This window comes from Dryobates pubescens, chromosome 11 (assembly GCF_014839835.1).
Source record: "Dryobates pubescens isolate bDryPub1 chromosome 11, bDryPub1.pri, whole genome shotgun sequence".
Taxonomy (NCBI): domain Eukaryota; kingdom Metazoa; phylum Chordata; class Aves; order Piciformes; family Picidae; genus Dryobates; species Dryobates pubescens.
The window spans coordinates 32,683,699-32,704,668 of NC_071622.1; the positions used below are offsets into that span (position 1 = coordinate 32,683,699).

General features: G+C 50.9%; 1 protein-coding gene across 1 annotated transcript; it reads right to left on the reverse strand.

Annotated features, from left to right (window-relative positions):
- Positions 1 to 12,004: 12,004 nt before the first annotated feature.
- Positions 12,005 to 20,869, reverse strand: TCEANC2 (transcription elongation factor A N-terminal and central domain containing 2). Its single transcript, XM_009908034.2, has 4 exons — positions 20,754 to 20,869; positions 19,182 to 19,323; positions 17,019 to 17,212; positions 12,005 to 12,447 (listed from the first exon to the last, which is right to left on the reverse strand). Exons 1-4 carry the CDS (start codon positions 20,853 to 20,855, stop codon positions 12,259 to 12,261), a joined length of 627 nt encoding a protein of 208 aa, XP_009906336.1. The 5' UTR covers positions 20,856 to 20,869; the 3' UTR covers positions 12,005 to 12,258.
- Positions 20,870 to 20,970: the final 101 nt, after the last annotated feature.

Below are 20,970 nucleotides of genomic sequence, written 5' to 3' on the forward strand. Positions count from 1 at the left end.
ACCCTCCTCAAGCAGCCAGCTTCTCAACAAACCTTCTCCAGGCTCCCACCCGTGCTCAAGGCTACCATAGAGCTGTGTTGTAGCTATCTCCGCTTGGCAGGTGTAGATGGAGCTCATGGAGCGCTCCCAGGCGATGTTTCTGGATGTCTGCAGGCAGTGTAATGAGAAGCATTCACTGAGCACCCTGGAGCAGTTAGTTTGATCTTCACATGTTGCCTAACCCACCCCATTCCTTGAAGGGCTCTCCTGAGCACTTCAGCTGCCAGCAGCTGCAGGGAAGGAAAGTTTCTCTTCTCCTCTGTGTTTTTGTCCTTTGCAGCATGCCCATGTGTCCACTGCTCTGAGCTCCTTACTAGCAGCGCTCCTGGAATCTCAAAGTGTGGGCAAATCCTGCTGGGGCTTGGCAGGTCGTGGTGCTGCAGGGCCTGGGGAGATGTTGGAGCATGGAGGTTTTGGTAACCTTCTAAAGGCAGCCTCAGCAGGAGGGGCTGGACCCTGGAACCTCAGTCACACCAGACTTCCACCCTTAGTCCTTGCAGAAGGTGAGCTCAGCAGATGAAAGGATGAAAATAGAGTCCTGTGGTCACCTGCACCTCCAGAAAATTTGGGTTCTTCCCCCAGAGCCTGGGTAGTCCTGACTGCTGGATGGCCAGATAACCCTTGTCTGCTTCTTGTGCTGTACCAACACAAAGGAAGTTCTTGTTCAGCATCACTCAGTGGGTGGCTATCACAGAGCAGCCTGCCATGAGTCAGAGCCAGCTCATGGTGAAGCCACCAGGAAATCTTGCTGCACAAGCAGGGTGAATGCAGCCCTGGGAGCTGGGTGTAGGAGCCACCCACACCAGCCTGTGTAACACACACTGTGGTGCAGGGAGAGATCTTAAATTGTCCAAACATGGTCATTTGAGAGCAAAAAATGGAGTTTGAGGGCTGTAGGTAATCCAGGAGCTGTCTTCTGGTAGCACTATCTCTAAACCTAGGTCGGAGCAGAGGAGCCTGGGGGGTGACCTCATTCATGTTGATAAAGATGTCCAGGGCAGTGCTGGGAGGCTGGAGCCAGGCTTTGCTCAGTGATATGCAATGATAGCACAAGAGGCAGTGGGTACAAGCTGGAGCAGAGGAGGTGCCATGGGAAGGGAAAAGAAAGGGAAAACAGGGAAAAAGTTTTCCCTGTGAGGGTGACAGAGCCCTGGAACAGGCTGCCCAGAGAAGTTGTGGAGTCTTCTCTGGAGACATTCCAAACCTACCTGGATGTGTTCCTGTGTGACCTGCTCTAGGTGACCCTGCTCTGGCAGGGGGGTTGGACTGGACGATCTTTCAAGGTCCCTTCCAACTTCTAACATCCTGTGCTTCTGTGAACATGAATCCACCCTAAGAAGGGTACCAGCTGGTCCTGTGAAGCATCACACCACACAGCAAACCTCCGTGGCTGCTGGATGCACTGGTGGGACCTTCATCAGGGGCTGGCAGGACAGCCTTGTAACTGAAAGTGTTTCCTGATCCATGTCCTGCACCCACCAGTTGATGAATTATTCCATAGGCAGATAGAGGCTGTCTCAAGATCACCAGACCTTGTTCTTATGGGCGACTTAACCTGCCCAATACCTGCTGGGAACTTAACACAGCAGAGAGGAGGCAGTCTAGAAGATTCTTAGAGTGTATGGAGGATAGCTTCTTATCCCATCTGTTGCATGAGCCTACCAGGGTAAGGCTTTGTTTGACCTTCTTGTTAGCAATAGAGAAGGGCTGGTGGGAGATGTGGTGGTTGGAGGCTGTCTGGGGTGCAGTGACCATGAGATAATTGAATGTTCAATATGCAGTCAAGCTAAGAGGGGCAGCAACAAAACCTCCACTCTGGACTTCCAGAGGGCAGACTTCAGGTTACTCAAGGAACTAACTCAGAAGGTACCTTGGGAAACAGCCCTTAAAAACAAAAGTGTCCAGGAGGGCTGGACCTGCTTCATGAAAGAAATCTTGAAGGATCGGAACAGGCTGTGCCAATGTGCCAGAAGATGAGCCTGAGGGCAGACAGCCTGGATGGGCAATGGACTTCTGGGTGAATTAAGGGAGAAAAAGAGGGTGTATCATCTTTGGAAGGAAGGTGAGGCAACCCACAGAATGTTTAAGGATGTTGCTAGGTCATGCAGGAAAAAAATTGGAGAGGCAAAAGCCCATTTAGAGCTTAGACTGGCCTCTGCTGTGAAGGACCACAAAAAATCCTTCTATAAATACATTAATGGCAAGAGGAGGGGCAAGGACAACCTCCACTCCTTGGTGGACACAGATGGAAACATGGTAACAAAAGATAAGGAAAAGGCAGAGGTACTTAACACCTTCTTTGCCTCAATTTTCAATAGCAGGACAGGTTGTCTTGCAGACAGCTGGCCTCCTGAGCTGGCAGATGGAGGCAGGGAGCAGTATAGTTCCCCTGTGATCCAGGAGGAAGTAGTTAGAGATCTCCACAATTCCATGGGACAGGATGGGATCCATCCCAGGGTGCTGAGAGAGCTGGCAGATGTGCTGGCCAAGCCGCTCTCCATCATTTTTCAGCAGTCCTGGCTCACTGGAGACATCCCAGATGACTGGAAGCTGGCCACTGTGGTGCCCATCCACAAGAAGGACCAGTTGGATGAGCCAGGGAATTCCAGGCCTGTCAGCCTGACCTCAGTCCCAGGCAAGATTATGGAACAGGTCATTCTGAGTGCAATCACACAGCACTTACAGGATGGCCAAGGGATCAGGCCCAGCCAGCATGGGTTTAGGAAGGGCAGGTCCTGCCTGACCAACCTGATCTCCTTCTATGATCAGGTGACTGCCTGGTGGATGTGGGCAGGCTGTGGATGTAGTCTACCTGGACCTCAGCAAGGCCTTTGACACTGTCCCCCACAGCAAACTCCTGGCCAAGCTGTCAGCTCGTGGCTTGGACAGCAGCACTCTGTGCTGGGTTAGGAACTGGCTGGAGGGCCGAGCCCAGAGAGTGGTGCTGAATGGTGCCACATCCAGCTGGCAGCCAGTCACTAGTGGTGTCCCCCAGGGATCAGTGCTGGGCCCCATACTCTTTAAAATCTTTATTGATGATCTGGATGAGGGCATTGAGTCCATCATCAGTAAGTCTGCAGATGACACCAAGCTGGGGGCAGGAGTTGATCTGCTGGAGGGTAGAGAGGCTCTGCAGAGGGATCTTGCCAGGCTGGACAGATGGGCAGAGTCCAACAGCATGAGATTGAACACATCCAAGTGCCGGGTTCTACACATTGGCCACAACAACCCCATGCAGAGCTACAGGCTGGGGTCAGCATGGCTGGAGAGTGGCCAGACAGGAAGGGACCTGGGGGTGCTGGTTGATAGTAGACTGAACATGAGCCAGCAGTGTGCCCAGGTGGCCAAGGAGGCCAATGGCAACCTGGCCTGCATCAGGAATAGTGTGGCCAGCAGGAGCAGGGAGGTCATTGTGCCCTGTACTCAGCACTGGTTAGGCCACACCTTGAGTCCTGTGTCCAGTTCTGGGCCCCTCAGTTTAGGAAAGATGTTGAGTTGCTGGAAGCTGTCCAGAGAAGGGCAACAAAGCTGGGGAGGGGTCTGGAGCACAGCCCTGTGAGGAGAGGCTGAGGGAGCTGGGGTTGCTTAGCCTGGAGAAGAGGAGGCTCAGAGGAGATCTTACTGCTGTCTACAACTACCTGAAGGGAAGTTGTAGCCTGGTGGGGGTTGGTCTTTTCTCCCAGGCAACCAGCAACAGAACAAGAGGACACAGTCTCAAGCTGCACCAGGGGAGGTTTAGTCTGGATGTTAGGAAGTTCTTCCCAGAAAGTGAGTTTGGCCTTTGGAATGTGCTGCCCAGGGAGGTGGTGGAGTCACCATCACTGGAGGTGTTTAGGAAGAGCCTGGATGGGGTGCTTGGTGCTATGGTTTAGTGGATTAGTTGGGGTTGGATGATAGGTTGGACTTGATGATCTGAAAGGTCTTTTCCAACCTGGTCTGGTCTGTTCTACTCTATTCTGTTCTACTCTATTCTGTTCTGTTCTATTCTGTTCTATTCCTGTACATCAGGGCATCTGAGGAAGCAGCAGTAAAGGAAAAGTCTGGTGATCAAACAGCTTTTCTTCCCAGTTTGCACCAGCCCATGGATGCCTACGAGGGTGTCTGGGAAGGGAGGTAGGCACAAACCTCCCCATGCTTCTTGGCAAGGAGCCTTTGTTATGGGAACCTGGATTGACTGGGTGTTTGTTGGTGCCACATGTTGGCACATGTGAAATTTCTGGGTGCAATCTTTGCCAGCACTCCTAAACTCCATTCAGGCAACATTCTGAGAGCATCTTGTGTACATAGATGGGAAACAAGGCCAGACCCCTGCTGCCTGCAGAGCCTTGCTGCCAGTTACTTGCTAGGTACATCACTGTCAGCTGAAGACCACAGTTACAAGGTTTGACAACTGAAGAAATTGAAGATCTGATGAACCTGCCTGGTGGCCCAGGTTTTTGCTGAAACAGGTGAATTCTGCAGCCAGTTGTGACTGGCAAGGAGCCCACAGCACCCAGCAGCACCCAGCCCCTTGCCTGCAGGACTGGCACCTCCTCACCATGGCATGGACTGGAGTGGCACCCATAGCTCCTTCAGTAAACACTTCCATCCTCGTCCCTGTGGGTGAAGACCTCAGCAGCACAGGAGGTCACACTGGGATAGCCAAGAACAGGGAAGATCCTGGTGAGTGGGTGCAAAGTCCCCTGCCTGGGCTGCAGGGAAAGGCCAGCAGGGGAGGGGCAGGGTGCAGGCCCACAGCCTGGAGAAGGGCCCTGGCCAGGTTGTTTGGTGTAACAAACCCTTTTTTCTTATGTAAAGCTGCTTAGATTTGTTGCAAACAGATATCAGGAATCCATTACCATCTCTCCTGCCCTCCACTGTGCCCACAGCACTGGGCCTCAGCTTCTGGTGCTGGCTGTGCAGGCAGGGAGCAGGGCGAGTGTGGGCAGTGCTCCCCTTTGCTCATCTGATAATTTATTTAGAGCCTGATGGTCTGATTGTGCCAGGCTGGAAGCAGCCACCTCATTTCCTGACTTTGCTTGTGGATGTGGAGCTACATCTCTCTGGAGGAGACAAAGGCTTTGCTGCTGTGCAGAGGAAGAGCCTCTGTTCTCTCACTGCGAATGTTTGCACAGGGACCTGGTGAAGAAGGGTTGGTGAAAATTGTAGATCATAGAAAACAGGACTGGAAGAGCCCCCAGGAGATCAGTTGGTCTATTCTTCACCCTCCCTGGGGGAGCTGCTTCTACCAGAGAGAAGCTAGGCTAAAATATCCTCAAAATCCCAGCCATGGTTTAGAATCACAGAATGCTTTGGGTTGGAAGGGACTTTTAAAGGCCATGTAGTCCAGCCCCCTGCAGTGAGCAGGGACAACTTCAACTACAGCAGGTTGTTCAGAGCCCTGGGATGCTTCTGTCTACCACCTCCCTGGGCAACCTGCCTGTGCTTCACCACCCTCATGGTAAAGAATTTCTTCCTTCTCTCCAATCTAAATCTCCCTCTTTTAGTTTCAAACCATCACCCCTTGTCCTATCACAAGAGGCCTTGCTGAACAGGTTGTCTCCCAGATTTCTCTGTGTACTGGGGAGGTTGTCGTGGTGTGTCACCCTGGTGGGATGTGCAGATGGGCCTTGTGTTTTAGTGCTGCTGCACTGGGCAAGTGCAGCAGTGGTATAAAATGGCAAAGGAGCTTTGGAGAGCCAGGATGGGGAAGCAGCAGAAAGCCCTGAAGTCATTTTCTTGAGGAGCTTTGGAGAGCCAGGATGGGGAAGCAGTAGAAAGCCTTGAAATTATTTTCTTGAGCCATGTGGCTTTCACATCTCACTCCTGGGGTTCTTTCCTTCCCCATCAGGCCCAGCCTTCAGCCATCCAGTCTCCCTAAGGTGTCCCTGCAGGGACTGAAGGTCTGTGATGCAGCCTAGCAATAAAGCAACAGGACCCTGCAGCCCTGTAAGTCTGACTGTAAGTCCCACCCCGCGGGGAGGCAGCTGGCCCTGCCTGCCGGGGTGGGCAATGCCAGTCTGCCACAGGGACAGCTCTGCCTCGGGGATGCAGGAACCTGCTGGAGCCCCTAGCCGCGGTGGCAGAAGGCAGTGGTCAGGCAGCCCTGGCGTCTGGGGAAGCTGATGGATGCAGCATAGGACACTCGGGAAGGCGGCGGTTAGCGGGAGCTGCTTCCCGGCTCGTTGTAAACCCTGCTGCCAGCGCCGCAGCCCTGCGCGCAGCCATCTCCTCCTCCCCTGCTCACTGGGGGTTTGGCTTGTGGAGGCTGATGGCTGGGGGAGTTTCCTGCTGGATTCTGAGTTTACACCTGTGCCTCTGCAGCAGGTCTGGGAGGGCTGTGTGTGGATTTGACCCTGGCTCCTGTCTCTGGCTGGCTCTGTCCATCGCAGCCCTCCTCCTTCTGCCTGGGGCAGGAGTGCAGTGTCCGTAGTGGGAACGTTTCAGCCTGGGCAAAACAGTGGCCACAGAAGAAATGGTCTGGGTTTTATTTGATTTAATTTATTTATTTTCTTTTTATTTTATGTTATTTTATGTATTTTTAAAATATTGTTTTAAAATTATTTTATTTATTTTATATTTTATTTTAGTTTTATTTTATTTATATTTATTTTATTTATTTTAGTTTATATTTTTATTTTATTTTATTTTTCATTTTATTTTATTGCATTTTATTTTATTTTTATTTATTTTATTTTCTTTTATATTTTTATTTTATTTTATTTTTCATTTTATTTTATTGCATTTTATTTTATTGCCATTGGGGCTGGCTGTGCTAGAGGGACAGGATTTGTCCATTACAGGAACACCTTTTCCAGGCAGATAACTGCTTGCTGGATAATAATAGGTAATTAGCAAGGATTATCCCATAATCTGGTCTAATTGACAGAGACTGTGGGTGTTGTTCAGGGACTGCCAGCAGAGGAATCAGAGCATCATTAATTGCAGTGTAGCCCTGGTATGAGCTTCCTTTTATTTACATCCTGTGGCATGTCGGAGTCCCTTCGTGCCTCAGTTTCCCCTTCCCCCTCCCCATGACATGCTAGTTCCCCCACCTGAATGGGGGGATGGATCCTGCTGTATCAGCTCTTGTGCAGAGAGGTGTTTGAACCAATATAGGCAGGCTCCCCAGCCCTCGTGGTATCCTCCATGCTGTGATTTCTGCTGTGGGCAGTCTCACTGCTTAGCACTGAAACCACTTTAGAAGTGCTGTGGCCGTTTAAAGCAGCAAAGGAGACTCAGTGCTTTTGGTGCTGTGCCTTGCATGGAGGAGCAAGGGTTTGCTGGCTGTGAACAGCTGGGCTGGGAAACTGCCCAATGTATTTCCACCCCCCTGCCTCTTTTCTTCTTTCCTCTGTCTCTCCTCTGCTCCAGCCCTTGCTTCAGCTGCATCCTACACTCCTGCCCCATGGTGTGCTAACAGCTTAGGAGGGAAGTTCCTGGAGCCTCCTTCAAATGATGAGGGCTCCAAAAGGCATCTGTGGCTGCTCCTTGCCTTAACAACTCTTAATCCAGGGCCAGCCTGGTAAGCCCTTCGTGTTACAGGGCTGCCAGGGAAGCAAGTGAGATCTAAAAGTTTGGGTTCTTTGTGGAGAAACCTTTGAAGAGCCTCTTAAAAGATAAAAAATGGTGAGCTGCTGTGCACTGTCTTTTCTGAAGGACAGGGAGGGTCTTGTCTACTCCCATCTTTTTTTGCCCATGTAATTTGCTGCTGGACAAAGCTCTCCTTAGCTGTGCCTGCTAGTGGGGAACAGAGCAAGCTGTCCTCTAGTGCCTCTGCAGAAGCCAAGGTCAGAAGTCATCTCTGGCAGCGCTGCCCCAAGCTCACCCTGTGTTCCCCAAGCAGCAGCAGCAGAGGCAGAGAGGAGCAGGAGATGTTACCCACCTCCAGAAGGTGCTTCCCTCCTCTCTTTGCTGGGCGCAGCAGGTCTCTAGAGATCTGCTGGCTTTAGGTACTCTTTCACTGAAGGAAATCTCTGGGTAGAAAAAGGCAAACCTAACCTTTTCTCCAGCTTGGGTGCCTCTTTCCTTTACTGACAGTGTAAGACGGGAAACAGCAATTTCAAAGGCACCATGCCAGAGAAACCTAGCACAAGGGAGCCCCCACACAGCCCTTTCATCCTGCCTTTTAGTCTGAAAAGGTTTTCTCAGCATGAAGGCAGGAGCTTGTGGGGAGTCCCTGCCTTTGGAACGTGTCTCGCCAGTACCCTGTGGCTGCTCAGCACCACACAGAGGAAAAGCAGAGGAGCAGGATTTAGGAGAGATGCTTGCCTAGCCCAGGGAGGACAGGCTGTAGGATGTGTGAGGGGCCCCTTCTTCCAGCAGCCTGGTGAGAGAACCCAAAAGCTGGTGATGGTCCTGCAGGACCCCTTGTGAGTGGGTTTGCCACAGGCACACTACAGCAGAGCAGGTGTTTGAGAGCCAGGCCGGCCCTGGGAGCAATGTGGTCTATAAGGTTCAGCTGCCCTTGCCCTTCCAGGCCCTCTATTTCAAGGGATTTCCTGAGGTGACCTGGACAGCTAGTGCAGAGCAGCTTGTAGTGCTGGGACCTAGCCATCCATGGCCTTGCTCTCCCCGCTAGCTGCACTGGCCAGGAGAGAGAAGGAAGAACTGAGGAGTACAAACTTCTTCAGTAGCTAACCTAAGGAAGAAATAAATGCAGCTGTGTGGGTGAGGTTGTTGCAAGGGGCGAGTTTGGTCTCAAGGGAGTAAGGAAAAACTTGATTACTGTCAGGTGTTGAGTATCCTTGTGGCACATTCAGCATCATCCTCTGGGAAAAGGAAGCATTATTTTGGCTTCATGCTTTTTCATCTCTGGTTTTGTCTTCCTTCTCCACCTTCCTTTGTTGTCTTTATTTGTTTGGTGGTTTTGTTTGTGATTTTTGTGGTGGTGTTTTGTTTGTTCTCTTAAAGAATCTCCTTGTCCTGCAGAGATTGGAATCTTTTCCACTTCCTCCAGAGAGTCAGTGATGTGAGTCTGTGACAAGTATTTAGCAGGTCCACATAATGACAGTCAGGCATGGTTTGGGGTTGAAGATCTGAATAAAGACTAACCCACAGCTTTCCCACTGCAGTTTTCCTTAAGTGACTCTTCTGAAATGAGTGCTGAGCACAACCAATCAGCAGACACTTCCTTATGGTCCATGCAGGCTTCAGTTCCCATGCTAGTGATGAGGCAGGTGCCACTCATTGGTTCTGTTACCTGGGTAACTCAGGGTTGTGGCCAGTCCCTTGTCTCCATGCACACAGGCAGAGTGAACAGAAAGCACTTCATTGCCTACCAGGAGAGCAACACTGTGCCTGTCACAGCTTTAGTAACAGCTTACAAGGAGAGACTGAGGGAGCTGGGGCTCTTTAGCTTGGAGAAGAGGAGCCTTAGGGATGACCTCATTCATGTTGATAAAGATGTGCAGGGTGAGTGCCAAGAGGCTGGAGCCAGGCTCTGCTCAGTGATGCCCAATGACAGCACAAGGGACAGTGGTGGAAGCTGAGGCATAGGAAGTTCCATGGAAACAGGAGGAAAATGTTTTTTCCTGGGAAGGTGACTGCACACTGGAACAATCTGGCCATGGGGGCTGTGGAGTCTTCCTCTCTGGAGATATTCAAGACCTGCCTGGATCCTGCTTGACAAACCTGGTGGCCTTCTATGACAAGGTCACGACATGAATAGATGAAGGCTGAGCAACTGACGTCATTTAGCTGGACCTGAACAAAGCCTTCAGCACTGTCCTGGTCTCCAGGCTGGTGCAGTGAGGGTTCCATGGATGGACCATTCAGTGGATACAGAACTGGATTGATGGCCACACCCAAAGGGTGGCTGTCAATGGGTCCATGGCCAAGTGGAGCCCAGTGAGAAGTGGAGTCCCTCAGGGATCAGTACTGGGACCAGTCTTGTTTAACATCTTCGTTAGTGACATGGACAGTGGCATTGAGGCACCCTCAGCAGGTTTGCTGATGACACCAAGCTGTGTGGTGCAGCTGACATGATGGAAGGAAGTGATCCATCCAGAGGGACCTTGACAGGCTGGAGAGGTGAACCCATGACAACCTCATGAGGCTCAACAAGACCAAGTGCAAGGTCCTGCATCTGGGTTGGGGCAATCCCAGGCACCAATATAGGCTGGGCAGGGACTGGCTTGAGAGCAGCCCTGAAGAAAAGGACTTGGAGGTGTTGGTAGATGAGAAGCTCAACATGAGCCAGCAGTGTGCACCTTCAGCCCAGAAAGCAAATCACATCCTGGGCTGCATCAAGAGAAGCATAACCAGCAGGTCAAGGAAGGTGATTCTCCCCCTCTACTCTGCTGAGACCCCATGTGGAGTACTGTGTCCAGTTCTGGAGCCCCTATTACAGGAAGGATCTGGAGATGCCTGAAGGTGTACAGAGAAGGGCCACAAGGATGATCAGAGGGCTGGAGCTCCTCTGCTATGAAGACAGACTGAGGGAGTTGGGGCTGTTCAGTCTGAAAAAGGCTCCAAGGAGACCTTGTTGTGGCCTTCCAGTATCTGAAGGGGGCTACAAGAAAGCTGGGAAGGGACTTTTTAGGGTGCGAGGAATAGGACTGGGGGGAATGGAACAAAACTAGAAAGGGGTAGATTCAGATTGGCTGCTAGGAAGAAGTTCTTCCCCATGAGGGTGGTGAGACACTGGCACAGGTTGCCCAGGGAGGTGGTAGAAGCCTCATCCCTGGAGGATTTTAAGGCCAGGCTGGATGTGGCTGTGAGCAATCTGCTGTAGTGTGAGGTGTCCCTGCCCATGGCAGGAGGGTAGGAACTAGATGATCCTTGAAGTCCCTTCTAACCCTAACAATTCTATGTGTTCCTGTGTGATCTGCTCTAGGTGATCCTGCTGTGGCAGGGGGCTTGGACTGGATAATCTTTCAAGGTCCCTTCCAGCTCCTAACATCTTGTGCTTCTTATGGAGAAAAAGGTGATTTGGGGCACTACAGAAAGCAGAGCAAATAGGAGAGGCAAAGATTCCCTTTTTTTTTTTTTTTAAATAACCAGAAGGAATTCAAACCATAGTTTGATGATTAAATGTGTTCAGAGTCATTCTGAACCATGCTCCTCTTGGAGTTTATTTAAAACAAACAAACAAACAAACAAACAAAAGGGCCTTTCCAAGGAATTATTTTGTTCAGAACCTGATTTTATTTAGAAAATTCAAGTTTTTTTCCCATGTTACAGTAAGAAGCAGCACCACACTTAAATCATGAGTAAGATATGGAAGTCTGAATGATAGCACCTATATTCCAAGGCATTTTGATTTTCACCCCAGGGCTTCAGAAAATGCCCACAACAGGATGCCCATGGAATGGTGGATAGCAAGTTACTGACACTCGTTTTACATCCAGCTCTGGAAGGCAGCAAAGGGACATCACCCAGCTTGGCAAAACAGCTAGCTGGTAGCCCAGCAGCAGCAGAAGTGGCTCACCTCTCCTATGAGGACAGACTGAGGGAGCTGGGGCTGTTCAGTCTGCAGAAGAGAAGGCTCTGAGAAGACTTAATTGTAGCCTTCCAGTATCTGAAGTGGGCTACAAGAAAGCTGGGGAGGGACCTTTTAGGGTGTCAGGGAGTGATAGGACTAGGAGGAATGGAACTAGAAAGGGGTAGATTCAGATTGGATATTAGGAAGAAGTTCTTCCCCATGAGGGTGGTGAGACACTGGAACAGGTTGCCCAGGGAGGTGGTGGAAGATTTTAAGGCCAGGCTGGATGGGGCTCTGGGCAACCTGATCTAGTGTGAGGTGTCCCTGCCCATGGCAGGGGGTTGGAACTGGATGATCCTTGAGGTCCCTTCCAACCCTAACAATTCCATGATTGTGTGATCTAGGGTTAACTAGAGTGTGCAGTTATCCACCAGGAATCTTCTCCCATAGTCCCATTACCCTGAATTCCCAGTATCTCCCATCAGCACAGAGCTGCTCCTTTGTGTTAGGCAGTGAAGATTCACATCAGGGATGGAATGGAGCTAAACTGAGGTGTGAGTCATCAAGGATGGGTCTGGAGCAGGAGAATAGTCAGCATAGGAGAATAAACTTCTCTTGCAACGAGCCCAGGTAGAACTCCATCAAGTCCAATTTACAGCCCCACTTTTACCATGAGCAGCTCTTGTCTTAGCAGCCCTGCTCACAGAGTGGTGCCAAGTGATCCGCCGCTGTCAGCACTCACACCGCAGGAGAGGCTCCCGGTCCCACGGAGACACAGGCACATGAAATTCTCCCCCAGGATCAAGCAGGACACCTTACTTTTTCTGGCTCTGCACAAAGGCAGGCACAGGGAGTGTGCCAGCCCTGACTTGTGCCCGGGTTTCAGGCCGGTGCCTCAGGCAGAAGATGAGAGCCCGCACGGTGCGGCGGTAGGGCACGCTCACCAGGCGTGAGCAGCCCTGGAACACCTCTTGCTCCAGAGCTTCGGCCAGGGGGTGATCCACCTGAGAACAGCCAAACACAGAATTGGAGCTTTGCAGTTAACAGTGCAGTGGGTTGAAATTCTGCCCCTCCCCACCTCCCTCCAAGATACAGCTCAGTCAGGAAGCAAAGGAAGCTGCATTTACAAGCAAAACTACAATGTAAAAACGAAATGCAACAAATATGTACGAAAGAGACAATATTTACAGAGCTGTACAATTTATAAACAACACAAGAACCCCCCTGGACAGAACCAGGGGGCTGCTAACAGCTTCCTCACTCCCTGCTCCCTTCCCTCCCCCTGTACACCTGACAAAAGAGCGAGCTTGGAGTTGCTGTTAGTTACTTAACAAGAATACCAAACTAGCAGAAGCACAATTTACTATCTGCCAGAGGACAAAACCAGGAGGCTGAGGGAGCTGGGGCTGTTTAGCCTGGAGAAGAAGAGGCTCAGGGGAGACCTTATTACTGTCTACAACTACCTGAAGGGTGGTTGTAGCCAGGAGGGGGTTGATTCTGTCTCTTCTGCCAGGCAACCAGCACCAGAACAAGAGGACACAGTCTCAAGCTGCACCAGGAGAAGTTTAGGCTCAAGGTGAGGAGAAAGTTCTTCACAGAGAGAGTTGTTAGCCATTGGAGTGTGCTGCCCAGGGAGGTAGTGGAGTCACCATCCCTGGAGGTGTTCAAGAGGGGATTGGACGTGGCACTTGGTGCCATGGTTTAGTAGTCATGAGGTGTTGGGTGACAGGTTGGACTTGATGATCTTTAAGGTCTCTTCCAACCTTACTGATTCTATGATATTTTGTACATATTAATTGCATTTCATTGTAGCTTGTAGTTTTGCTTGTAAATACAGCTTTCATTTGCTTCCAACTGGGCTGGTCTGGCAATTAAATGTTGGGGGGGGTGGGGGAATTTTCAACCCACCACAGGTAGGTGTGTGTCCAATGGGATTAGTGAGAACTTATCACCATTTTCCTTTTTATGTCCAATAGTAATTTATTTACATTCTACTACTTTCTGTTCAAGATCTGTGGAAAATTTTCCAGGCCCAGCCTAAAACTACCACAAATAAGGAGACCCAACTGATTGGAGCTTGGTGCTTCTCAGTGTTTTCTTCATTAATCAGCTGAGATTCAAGGAAAATTACTTGAAGCGTGACAGGAAGAGCGATTTAATTCCAGCCTGGCAATTAAAGACCGAGGCAGCGTGGTCAGTAGCAGGGAACACATCCACATCTCCAGCTGGGTAGCAGGACTTTGCCATCACAACAGGAAGCTTAATCTGCAGCTAGCTTTGAGTATCAAGCTCAGCTGAAATGAGAAGCTGCCTTGCACTATCTCCATAAAGCAGCTCGCTTTTGATCTCGCTGATAGAAGGTACTTTGGATGCTCTTCTACTCTTGATTCCATAAGCCAAATGCTTGGCAGCTCTGCCCAGTGCTATAAAGGGAAATGTGGGCTCTCCCCGTGTAGAAGGAGGGGTAATTAAGAATGCAGAAAGGGATTTGCTAAATGTTAATGGTGTAGTTATTGCTTCAATGTGTGCCAAGCCCTGTCATTTAACACAGCTTAAGAAAAACCCCTCCCCCCCCCCCCCAAGAAATGGCTTTCGTTTCACTGCTGCACTTTGTGGTGGGGAATCTCCCATGCTTTGCATGCAGCAGACTCCACTGTGCCAAGCAGCATTCCTCCCGCTCCTCTGCCCCCTCTCTTTCTGCTACCCATCACTAAACTGCCCCTCTGCTGGGCAGCTCTAGAAGCTCTTTGGATCTGTTCAGCCCCACCTTCCCTTCTCCTTTTTCTCAGCTTCTCAGGTGTCCCTGCTCCCCATTTGGTGGACCTCTGTGGCTCCCCTGCCTGTGCATGCTGTTCATCTGCTGCTGTAAGCTTCACTTGCACACACAGGGACAGCTGCAAGCTAAAAGGGTGGCTTGCCTTGCTGTGATCCCAGGTGAATCCTGGTCAGAGGCAATTCTGCTTTAGCCAACACTACTCATTTTAGGGGACATGGCAGGTACAAACCGACCCCCCACAGGCACAGGGTCCTGACAGACCTAGAACAGGAAGCTGAGGCTTGCTAGAAGCTGATAAAGATCAGCTTCTTGTCTCTGGTGCCCCTGTGTCTAGAGTTCTTTTGTTTGCTCCGAGGTCTCAGTCCCCCAGTTAATGAAGCAGCCAAACCTGCAAGGATTTAAATGGAGTTCTGCTAGAGAGGAGCTCTCGCCACACAGAAGCAGCCTTTGCAGTGAGAGCTTCTCCTCCAGAAGCAGCCTTTGCAGTGGAAACTTCCCCCTTACAATGAGATTTCCTGCCCCCTACCTTGGTGAGTATATCTGGGTACCAGTGGGGAGATTTTCCTTTCCTGAGTGAGTGTGTGCACATTTTGGTCCATGTCTCCAAACAGTTCCATTAGTTGTGCAAGAGCTGACAGCTAAAATGGTAATTTCACCATGCTGGAAGGAGAGCAGACTTAAGTGTAACGAATCCAGAGTTTTCAGTGGCTGTTGCTGTCTGTTTCATGAGTGCCTCGGTGGCAGGGGGGTACCACAGCCTGTCCTGTAAGTGCAGGTTTTATTACCAGTCTTTATCAGCAGAGATGTGCTTTCCAAGAACCAAGCTTGACCCAGCAGCAGGCAAAGGTGAACTCCTGACTTCCCAAGGCATTCATTCCCACAGCCATCCATCCTCAAGTCCAGATGGAATCACAGAATGGTCCAGGCCAGAAGGGACCTCCAAAGGTCATCCAGTCCAAGCCCTCCACAGTCAGCAGGGACATCCCCAACTAGATCAGGCTGCCCAGGGCCTCATTGAGCCTCACCTTGAGTATCTCCAGGGATGGGGCCTCAACCACCTCCCTGGCCAACCCGTTGCAGTGTTCCACCACCCTCCTAGTTAAGAACTTCTTCCTGATATCCAATCTAACCCTTCTCTACTATAAGCCATTCCCCTTGTCCTGTCACTGCAGGCCTCTGTAAACAGTCTCTCCCCATCCTTCCTCTGGGTCCCCTTCAGGTACTGGAAGGCTGCTGTCAGGTCTCCCCAGAGCCTCCTGGACTGGAAGCTGGAGAGGTTGTTCTCATACCTAGCAAGCACAAAGCTTTGAAACTCTTGAGTGCTTATCACTTGGACTTGCCATTTTAAGGATGAGTAAATTAAAAAGGATAATTATGATGGCATTTCATAGACCAAACAAACTAGTCATTAAGCCTTACAGAAAAGCCCTCTTCATTTACTTAAAGATACCTGAGGGATCTGATATTTAGCACCACTTTATATACTGTCAACCTCTTTGCAATAGAACTTGAATTTACAAATGTTTAATTACTTGAAATATAAACCACCCAAAAAGGTCCCAGTGTTGCTTTCATAGCTGTTAAGTAGTAGGAACAACTTTATTGACTCTCTCCTCCTCTTGTAGAGCCCAGCTGCAGCAAATTCACAACTACTGCTGTTGCTGAGTTGTGCAAAGGAGGGCAAACACACCTCACAATTAGCATGTTTGCTTGGTTAATAGAATCAGAAGGGTTTGGGTTGGAAGGGACCTTAAAGATCATTTAGCTCAAACCCCACTGCCATGAGCAGGGACGCCTCCCACTGGCCCTGGTTGCTCAAGGCCTCATCCAACCTGGCCCTGAATACTTCCAGGGAGAGGGCATCCACAACCTCCCTGGGCAATCTCTTCCATTGTCTCCCCACCCTCACTGTAAAGAATTTATTCCTCATCTCCAGTCTAAGTCTGCCCTCTTTCAACTCAAAGCCATTGTCCCTTGTCCTGTCACTACAAGTCCTAGTAAAAAGACCCTCCCCAGCTTTCCTAGAGCAGCTTTCCAATGCCTGAAGGGGGCTACAAGGTCTCCCTAGAGCCCTCTTTTTTCCAGGCTGAACAACCCCAACTCTCTCAGCCTGTCCCCTGAGGTTCTCCAGCCCTCTGATCATCTTTGTGGCCTCCTCTGGACCTGCTGCAACAGTTCCATGTCCTCCTTGTGACAGGGGCACAAATGATAACAGCAACAGCCCCAAGAATTACCTTCCTGGAAAATGAAGCTCTTTGTAAATGACCAGCTTCACACTAGCTATGGCTGAAAAAGGTTTAACTTCACAGAATCACAGAATGTTAGGGGTTGGAAAGGACCTCAAAAGATCATCCAGTCCAACCTCCCTGCCAGAGCAGGAGCACCTAGAGCAGATCACACAGGAACACATCCAGGCAGGTTTTGAGTACCTCCAGAGAGGGAGACCCACAACCTCCCTGGGCAGCCTGTTCCAGTGTTGTCACCCTCACAGTGAAATAATTCTTCCTCCTGTTTCCATGGAACTTCCTATGCCTCAGCATCCATCCACTGCCCCTTGTGCTGCCACTGAGCATCACCCAGCAGAGCCTGGCTCCATCCTCTTGGCACTCACCCTGCACATCTTTGTGAACATGAATGAGGTCACCCCTCAGGCCTCTCTAAGCTGAAGAGCCCTCAGCTCCCTCAGTCTGTCCTCATAAGATGTAGCTTGGCTTAAAGGTTTTAACTGTAGTTGGTGAAAGGTTTAATTGTACAGGAAAGAGGTCTCTGAGCCAAAGACAAATGGGATCCGAAGGCTACCTCTAGATCCAGGGCTTCACAAAGCAGCTTCCGCGCGTTCCTCCGGAAAGCCTCGGTCTTGGGATTGCTTCTGACCTCTATTGAGGGCCTGTTGGAATGGTCTCTGATGAAGGTTCTCCACTCTGTGTAGATGTCTCTGGCGAGGCTGGCCACGTCGGGATCCGAGTGCTTGCGCATCTTGTTCACGGTGTGACCTGGAACACAGCAACAGCTCCTTCAGGGCCGGCAGGAGGGGGCCGGATGGAGCGGACCGGTGCGACAGCAGCCACATGTTGCTACTGCAGCAAACCCCCCACCCCCCACCCCGTGCTGACACACAGGGAAATAGAAAATTACTAGGAGTTAAGCCTGCACTTCTCACTCCCTGCCTTCTGCAGTGGATTTTGCCTGAGCAATTAGCAAGGAATTGATCTGTGCATGTGAAAATTACCTTCCCGAGCCACCACGGTGTGGGAGGACACTTAGGTATCAGGACTATGCTAATCTCCTACAGAGAGGCTAGATCTGCTGAAAGCTTCTAGGACTGGCCAGCAGAGTGCTGATTTTCAACTGAAAACCCCTGTTGCTAGTGGCTATAGCACCTTAACAGGCACAGATCCAGGCTGGGTGCAGAGTGGGTGGAAAGTAGCTCTGAAGAAAGAGAGTTGGCGGTGTTGGTTGATGAGAAGCTCCCCATGAGCCAGCAGTGCTCTCATGCAGCCCAGAAGGCAGCTCTGTGCTGGGCTGCAGCAAGAGGAGTATGGCCAGCAGGGCAAGAGAGAAGATTCTGCCCCTTAAGTCTGCTCTGCTGAGACCCCACCCCCGATACTGTCTCCAGCCCTGGGGTCCCCAGCAGAATAAGGACACAGAGCTGTTAGAGAGAGTCCAGAGGAGGCCCACAAAGATGAGCCAAGGGCTGGAGCACCTCTGTTATGAGGATAGGCTGAGGGAACTGGGGTTCAGCCTGGAAAAAAGAAAGGAGCTGCCTTCCAATATCTGAAGGAATCCTACAGGAAGGCTACAGAGGAACTCTTTGTAAGGGTGTCTAGAGACAGGACAAGGAAGAATAGTTTGAAGCTGATGCAGAGCAGGGTTAGACTGGATCTTAGGAAGAAGTTCTTCAGTAGGAGGGTGGTGAGACTCTGGAATAGGCTGCCCAGGGAGGTTGTGGATGCCTCCTCCCTGGGGGTGTTCAAGACCAGCTTGGATGAGGCCTTGAGCAGCTGAGTCTAGTTGAGAGGTGTCCCTGCCCATGGTGGGGAGGTTGGAGGAGATGATCTCTGAGGTCTCTTCCAACCTGAGCCGTTCTATGAACATACAAACATCACACAGTGACTCCAATCAGAATCTTTCCAGTCTGTGGAGCAGAAGAGTCTTTTCCCTGAGAGGAGACAAAGGAGCCCCTCTGGCGGTGGGGATTTCTCTGACCACTAGCGCTGGTGGCCAGGAGGTGTCACTGTTAGGCTTCGGTGGCTCTTGCAGCCCGGCCGCCTTCAGGCAGGCACTGCGAAAAGACTCGGAAAAGCCTGAGTAAGCTGAGCACGGCAAAGGAAACGTTTCCTGAGTACAGAGAAAGGGGCAGATCGCATCTCCCTTATCTCAGGCGAAGGGGGCTCTTCAAATAGAGGCCCAGCTGTGCTGACAACAAAAAAAGGCCAGCACGACTGTCCTCCACGCCAGGATGCCCAGCATGGGCAGCAGAGGCAGGGACCATGCGGTCTCATTATCCCTCCCCCAAGTCCTAGGGAAGAGGCAGGCATCAGGCTGCATCATCTGCATGGACCTGCCCATCGCCTGGGGGCTTTTCAGTGCGAGGATGCAGTGAGCACTTCTGGGCCAATCTGAAGAGAATTTCTTGCATGTTGAGAGGATTCAGCCAGGTCAAGTAAATGAGTCCTGGCAAGGCAGGAGTAAGACAAGCAGATGCCTGAGAAGAGTTCTGCAACAATCTGACCACAGAAAAGGTGATGCAGGATTTGGTAATAAGCAGCGAGCTGGGAGGAATTAGTGGCTGGCTGGCTTTTCCAGTGCCAGCTCTGAAAGCTGCAGGCTGGGGAGTAACAACTTCTTATTGGCAGCTACACTTCCTTCTTAAAAAGCCTGCAAGCTACTCTCTTGTGTACTGACAAGCCAAGCAGACACAAGACAGCCTGACAGTCACAGTCTAAAGCTGACAACACATACCTATTTTTGTTGAAAGTAACACTTCCTTGGAAGGTATTTTCTTCTTCAGCTCCTCCAAAGCTTCCATCAGACGCTCTTTCTGTTGCCCAGGAAGCTCAAGCATAGACTTCCATCGTTTTATGTCTTCCACAACCACAACTCTCTGGAAAAAAGAGAGAAAAGCCATTAGGAATGTGGAATATCCTTGCTATAAATAAGGACACTGGCTTCAGCTCAGCTAATGGAGTGGTTATCAACACATGAATTATTGATTATGGCATGAACCAGAGCATGATACACGATGGGTACTTGCTTCAGATTTGAGCCTCCTGCAAATTAGGACTGAAGTCACCAGAAAACAAAGCCATATGCTTCAGCTTGGTCTGCCAAATGTTGGGCACGTAACAGCAAGTGTCTGCTAGAGGCATTCTGAATGTAAGGAGTGCATTGTTTAAATGTCTCTCAGTAGGAAAAGGGAGTTAGAGTGAGGCAGCTCAGAAACCTGGCAGAATCTGAATCCTGCTCAGATTGGCTTTAAACTTAAAATAGTGCCAGCAGGGAGTGAAATCACAGACTCACAGAATGTTAGAGGTTGGAAGGGACCTCTAGAGATCATCGAACCCAACCCCCCTGCCAAAAGCAAGTGATGCATTAAGGAAGACACAAGCAAACTCGAGTACGCTGGACATCAGCAGTGCTTTTCACCCTCTTTTTGCCACAGACCTTGACAGAACTGACTGCAAGTTTCTTATTTTGGGAGCAAGGCATCTTACAGAGATTCAGCAGTGGTCAGACAGCTGGGGTGCTTTATGGCACTATTCTCTCACATTTTGCCTTACCTTAATAAGCTCCTTGGCACAAGCAAACGTTTTCCTGTTGCTTTTATACAAACAGGTGGCAAAGAGGGACTCAGCTTCTGGGCAGGTCTTGCACAGGCCCACCATACAACCCAACTGAAGGGCTCTCCTTATGGGAGTCAGCTGGCAATATTGAAACTGGTGGTGTCGCTTGGCTATGCTCCAGTTCTGTCCACACCAAGCAAGCAGGCAGGAGACAAGTTCTAAATCATCTTGATTTAAGGAAACCAATTTGAGTGCAGCAGAACCTCTGCACCTTTCTAGTATTTCCCTGCCCTGTTCTCTTGTAAGGATGCTGCCTCAACACCGAGAAGATCTCGATAAAGAACTGGAACTAGAGATGGGTTAGAAAGCCTGCTTTCGGCTGGCATTAGTGCCCACCTCCATGCAGAGGCAGGAAGGCAGCCTGGCAAAGGCCCAAACCCCCTTCTCTCCGGGGCACCTCAGGGTCAGCCTGGCTCCTCGCGGGGTGCTCCCGCCACCCTTACACACAGCCTCAGACCAACAGCGTGGCCCTGCCCCAGTGCAAGGCCGGAAAGCCTCAACTCCTGCCTTCGAAGGCAGCGGGCCCTGCGGTTACTCCCGGTACCGTCCGGCGCCGTGAAGACCACCCTACTCAGGCCCGGAACGAGCCTGAGTCCCTTCCAACCCTAACAAGCCTGAGTCCCTTCCAACCCTAACAAGCAGGGACGAGCCCTGCTACCCCTCCCACTCCCCCTCGGTACCGGTGACCTGCCTTGAGGGATTCGAGGGTGGCCTGTCGGTAGGCGCGGGGAGCCGGCCCGGCCCGACGGGGGCTCTCCGGACAGCGGGGCCGACGCACCACGAACCGATCCATTCCGCCGCACTGCCGCCCGCCTTCCGCCTTCTCTCCCAGAAGCTCCGCTCCTTCCGCCGGTAGTTCCCGCCGCAGAGGAGCCCCCGACGGGTGGCTGAGGCAGTGCCACGGAACG

What these genes read in the sequence shown, in the direction of transcription:
- TCEANC2 (XM_009908034.2), bottom strand. Translation starts at nt 20,855, where the DNA reads ATGGATCGGTTCGTGGTGCGTCGGCCCCGCTGTCCGGAGAGCCCCCGT. An exon ending in CCACCCTCGAATCCCTCAAG is followed by an intron (nt 19,324 to 20,753) that starts GCAGGTCACCGG and finishes TCTTTTTTCCAG; the next exon opens with AGAGTTGTGGTTGTGGAAGA. An exon ending in GTGAAGCCCTGGATCTAGAG is followed by an intron (nt 12,448 to 17,018) that starts GTAGCCTTCGGA and finishes GGCTGTTCTCAG; the next exon opens with GTGGATCACCCCCTGGCCGA.